Here is a 6,000-nt window from a genome sequence, read left to right as displayed (position 1 = left end):
ATGCACAATCTAGAACAGATTTGCTTGATGTGGAAAAAGCCTACCCTAACTAGAAATCCCCTGAATTTACGAGATCATGAACTTTTAATGACTACTAGATGCCAGGTACACAGGGTGAATGGTTCCTGTAAACAGTTAATACAAATTGGTAATCCCAATGTACACTTTAAGGACCCCTGTATTCATCAGGGTTACCCTCACATTGATGTACACAGAGAGATTACTAGCTTCTGGCCTAATATTCAAGGTACGATTACTCAGCAGTCCTGGTTGTTAATTACGTAAGTGTGGTTTTTTTGTCTTACTCTTATCTGCAAATTATACTATTCCTGTTTTCCTCCAGTAATTTGGTGGTCATCTACACAGGGTAAGAAAACAAATTAAACATTTTTGGGGGGCTTAGGGGCATGTCAGTTCCCTTGTCTTCTAATGTTATTTTTTCCCCTGTAATCTACTTGTCCATAATTGCTATCGCATTTGCTTTGTTTGCTTTCATAAGGTGAAGTCCAGGATCTTTCCTTAACTCGTGAAATTACTTATCAAATCTAGATCCAAGACTTCCCTTTACGAGAGCAAATGCGAGAGCAATTATGGAAAAGGTAGATTGTAGGGGCAAACATGTTAGGAGACAGGGAACCTGACGCACCTCTTAAGCTGTGTACATATAAATTTTTGTCGATTTTCTTGTATTAACTAAGAATTGCATGATTTTGGTTACCTTCAAGCTTCCAGCGCTGATGGGTTTCCTTCAAAAGCTTCGCTTTGATTTTAAATGTGTAGCTTTTAATTGCTTTGATTTTTTGACAATAAAATTATTTAAAATTTTTTTACATGTCCAGAAAAATTCAAAAATAAACTAACAAATTTTCAGATTATAAAACTGAATTCCATGAATAAATTTTATATAGTTAATGTGAATTAATGGTTGCAGTAATGACTGCATCTACAGAAGTGAAGTTTTACTTGTCTAAAGAATTAAAACTCACTCCAGATATTCTCAAAGTTACGGAAGACTGCAGAACAGTCCGTCTATAAACTGAAAAAAAAATTTAATGTCTTCAGCATGCCAGAATTTTACAATAGTTACTGACTCGAAAGTCAGGAGAATTCCTTTGAATTATGTTTCAACTGGTAAGTTATATATATTTTTTGTTACTCTTTACTACGTTATTTGTTACATTAATAAATAAAAATATTAATGTTCATATATCAGGTTTATGAAAACTAACCAGCGTTATTTGCTTACCCTAATATTAATTTCCACAAAAAGCCATTGCGTGTAGAAATATTTAGGCTCAAAGAAAAAATATAATTCACACACTTTATTTCTTGTATTTTATTTTATTCTGTTTCAAAAAATTGAACATTTCTCAGGTCATTATGGTACAAGTTGGTTTCTAGGATTTTTTTTATACATTACTAGTACATTTATTGACACTGAATTGGGCCAGACTCTTCTTCTCTATTCTAGGTGAGAAAGACTTGAGTTCAGCGACTGGAGTGATGCCGACGGAGTCCTCCCCCTCGTAGGCGTAGGCTCTGAGGTCATCCTGAGCCAGCAGAGGACGTGGGGAGCTCACGCTACAACTCCTTAGTCCCACTCGTTCTCTGGACTCGGTAATGGATGATATTTCTCGGGGACATTTTGTTTTGGAGGATATGGTGTGATGAGATGTTGTGGGACACATTGCAGTTGAACAAACTGGTATGGAACATGATGCAGGAGGATATGCTGTTGTTGAGCATAACGTTGTGGGACACTGTTCGGGGCTGTTTGTTTTGAATTCTGTTGAAGCGGGACATGCTTTTGAGCACACTAGAACAGGGCACCCTGTTGCACATTCTGAATTATGACATGCTACAGCAGAATATAATGCAGGACACGGTGCAGCTGAACACACTGAAGGGGAAGATGCTACAGTTGAACACGCTGAAGAGTAAAATGCTGCAGTGGGAAATGTCGAAGTACAAACTGAAGTGAAACACGGCAGCGTATGACTTGCAGCAGAGCGCAGTGTCGGTGGAAGACAGACTTTGTGCTCGATGCCTTCATGAATATCAACGTCAGTAACTCCTGCTATGGAACGTCGTCGTTGGTTGGCCATCTTCTCACTCTGCTCATCTCTGGCAGTCATCCTCGCCACACGTTCCGGTATCATCAAGCTCATCTCCTTGATGGTCACAGCTTCATCATCAAGGCTCCCTGGTCCCTGTAGAGGCATCATATGGTTTGTGCCTGAAAGAAACCAGAAGTTATGTGGAAATGCAAAGTAAATGTCATATTTTTATATCATAGAATTATTATTATTATTATTATAATAAAAAAGAAGCGCTAAGCCACAAGGGCTATACAGCGCTGCAGGATAGGGAAGGAAGCGAGGGTATTGGATGGCAGAAGGGAGGAGGGATGATCAGCAGGTTACAGAAAACAGTGGGGCAGGGGATAGTACGGGGGTAGAGGGTAGCAAGAGATTGAAGTAGAAAGGGCTGAAGGTATCAGAATTTGTGAAGTAAGTCAGTTGTTGTCAAAAAGTCAATGAGAGAGTCCGGATGAAAGGTGGGTCCATCAGCGAGAAGGGAAGGTAAAGAGAGAGCAGCGGAGCGAAGATGACGACAGAGGTAAATTCTGCGTGCTCGTTGATAAAGTTGGCAGTCCAACAGAATGTGGCTGACTGATAATGGAGCTTGGCAATTCTCACAGAGAGGAGCAAGACGCCTCTCGATGAGATATCCATGAGTAAGACGAGTATGGCCAATGCGAAGACGGGAGAGAGTAGTCTCCCAACCTCGACACTGGTGACAAGAAGACGGCCAGTAACCTATACTCGGTTTAATAGATTGAAGTTTGTTGCCGAGCATAGTAGACCAACGTTGTTGCCAACGGGTGTGAAGGTGGGAAGATATTGCAGCAAAATAGTCCATAAATGGAATACCTCTATAAGAAACTGGTAGGACATGTATTGCTGACCGCGCAGCAGTGTCTGCCTGTTCATTGCCCTGTACGTCAACATGACCAGGGACCCAAGAAAAAACAATATCTTTATGCTTGGTAAAGATGCGGCGTAGCCAAAGTTGGATATGGAGGACTAAGGGGTGAGGTGTATCAAATTTTTGTATAGCCTGTAAAGCACTAAGGGAGTCTGAGACAACCACAAATGATGACACAGGCATAGATGCAATACGGATAAGTGCTGTAAGGATGGCATATAATTCAGCAGTAAAAATACTAGCCGAAGATAGTAAATGCCCTTGTACGACGCTGTCTGGAAACACTGCTGCGAATCCTACGCCGTCAGAAGACTTAAAGCCATCTGTGTACACAGCAATGGCATGAGAATGAGAGTGAAAGTGGTCAAGAAAAAGAGAGCGGGAAGCGACCGTAGACAGTTGGGCTTTCGAGCAAGGGAGGGAGAAAGAACAGACTCGAACAGCTGGAACTTCCCAGGGGGGCAGGGAAAAGTGAGATGCTACATGTACATAGAAAAGTGGTAGTTGAAGAGAAGACAAGAGCGAATGAAGGCGAAGAGAGAAGGGACGGAGTAAACAGGGGCGGCGAACAAATAAAGAATGTCTACTAATATCAGTGACCATTCTATAAATGGAAGGATTGCGGAGATCATGAGAGCGTACATAGTAGCGCAGGCAATGGGCATCACGGCGATCGGCTAAGGATGGAACGTTCGCTTCTGCATAGAGGCTCTCGACAGGGGAAGAGCGAAAAGCACCAAGGCATAAATGTAATCCTTGGTGATGAATGGGGTTAAGGCTAGAGAGAGTAGCAGGAGATGCCGCTGAATAGATCTGGTCACCATAATCAAGTTTCGATAAAATAAGGGTGGAATGTAGGCGAAGGAGGGTTCGACGATCAGCTCCCCATGAAAGATGAGCAAGGGTTTTAAGAAGGTTCAGCCAGCTGTGACAAGTTGCCTTCAGAGAGGTAATGTGAGGTTTCCAGGATAACCTACGATCAAAGAGGAGGCCCAGAAACTTGACTGTATCACATTCAGGGATACGGGAGCCATAGAGGTACAAAGGATGATCGGAGATGACAGAGCAACTAGTGAAAGTAATTTGGTGGGTTTTAGTGCTGGAAAATTTAAACCCACGTGTGGTGGCCCAATTGGAAACACGGTCGACTGCATGTTGGAGAGAAACTGTAATGAGGTGACAGTCAGCGCCTGCACAGGCAATAGCGAAGTCATCAACATAGAGTGATGACCAAATATTTGATGGAAGACTAGAGGCCAAATCATTAATAGCAAGGAGAAAAAGTGTTGTGCTCAGAACACATCCCTGGGGGACACCTTCAGCTTGGATAAAGTCTGGGGAGAGCACATTATTAACCCGAACACGGAAATGCCTGTCAGTTAAAAAGTTCTTAAGGAAGGATGGTAGATTGCCTCGAAGGCCTAAGGAGTGGGCTTGGGCTAAAATATTATACCTCCAAGTTGTGTCATATGCCTTCTCAAGGTCAAAAAATATGGCAATAACTGAGTGGTTATTCGCAAAGGCATTACGAACATACGTATCCAAGCGTAGTAAGGGGTCTATGGTAGAACGTCCCTTACGAAAGCCATATTGACAAGTGGAGAGACTGTTGTGTGTCTCTAAATACCACACTAAACGTCTATTTACTAGGCGTTCCATTACTTTGCAAACTGCACTGGTAAGAGCAATGGGACGATAGTGGGAGGTTTCATGTCCCGTAGTGCCTGGTTTGCGGAAAGGGAGAACAATGGCGGATTTCCACAGCTGTGGAAGAACTCCTTGTGACCAAATAAGATTGTAAAGGCGTAATAGGACTGCAAGGGCTGACTGATGTAAATGTTGTAGCATACGAATATGAATGTCGTCGGGCCCAGCTGCCGATGATCGACAAGCTGAGAGTGTTGCCTCCAGTTCTTGAAGTGTAAAAGGCACATTATACTGTTCTTCTCTGAGAGAAGAAAAGTCCAAGGGTGCTAACTCTCTGGCAGACTTTGAGGAAAGAAATGAGGGGCATAGATGGAGTCCCTGAGAAATACAGACCAGATGATTGTCAATTTCATTGGCAACATCTAGTGGGTTTGCTATATCAACACTGGCAACCCGCAGAACAGGAGCCGGGTCAGGAGAATATTTACCACTCAGTTGTCGTACTTTCTTCCAGACTGCACTCATAGAGGAAGCAGAGGTGATGGTGGAGACATAATCTCGCCAGCAAGTGCAATTAGCGTCACGGATGACACGGCGAGCGATCACACGCTTCTGTTTAAAATCAAGGAGTCTCTCTGTGGTCCTATTGTACCGATACCTGCCCCATGCAGCGCGTTTCAAACGTACTGCACGAGCACAAGCAGGAGACCACCAAGGCACGCATTTCTGAGAATGCCTGCCCGAAGTTTGGGGTATAGAATGAGAAGCTGCAGTGAAAAAGGAGGACGAGAAGAGGTGTAAAAGCTCATCGATGGAGGACAAAGAAGGAACCTCTTTAAAAACAGTTAGGTGTGAGTAAAGGTTCCAATTTGCCCGATCAAATTGGCAGCGTGGGGTGCGAAGAGGTGGCGAATATGAAGGGGAAGTAAGAATGATTGGGAAATGATCGCTGTCATGTAAGTCCGGGAGAACAGACCAAGTGAAGTCTAATGCGGCGGAGGAAGAGCAGACTGAGATATCGATGCAAGAGAGAGTATGAGTCCGAGGATCAAAATGGGTGTGAGTACCTGTATTTAAAACATGGAGGGGGTGGGTGGTAAGAAAAGCCTCTAACTGAATTCCACGGGAATCACAGTGAGACCCCCCCCCAGAGGAAATGGTGGGCATTAAAATCACCAAGTAACAGAATCGGTGGCAGTAATGACAAAACAAGAAAGGCAATATCCGGAATAGATAATGCCCGAGAAGGAGAGAGATATAAAGAACAGAGCGTATACCACCTATGTAAGTGGATACGGGCTGCTGTGTAATGCAGCGAAGTATGAACAAATAGCTGATGGTACGGAATATCAGTGTGTAGAAGAA

At 43.2% G+C, this 6,000-nt stretch overlaps 1 protein-coding gene across 3 annotated transcripts in view; it reads right to left on the bottom strand.

Moving 5' to 3' along the window:
- Positions 1-1,305: 1,305 nt before the first annotated feature.
- LOC128685475 (putative neural-cadherin 2) overlaps positions 1,306-6,000 on the bottom strand; it is a 221,203-nt gene continuing 216,508 nt past the window's right edge. The window contains exon 10 of one of the 3 annotated variants that reach the window (XM_070082192.1): positions 1,306-2,236. In XM_070082192.1, the coding sequence (XP_069938293.1) occupies positions 1,410-2,236 (827 nt within the window). In that variant the 3' untranslated portion in view covers positions 1,306-1,409. The remainder of the gene's footprint in view (positions 2,237-6,000) is intronic. The other 2 variants (XM_070082196.1, XR_011391651.1) reach the window with 2 other exon arrangements.

This window comes from Cherax quadricarinatus, chromosome 1, assembly GCF_038502225.1.
Source record: "Cherax quadricarinatus isolate ZL_2023a chromosome 1, ASM3850222v1, whole genome shotgun sequence".
Lineage (NCBI taxonomy): Eukaryota > Metazoa > Arthropoda > Malacostraca > Decapoda > Parastacidae > Cherax > Cherax quadricarinatus.
This window is presented reverse-complemented; position numbering and strand designations above follow the sequence as displayed.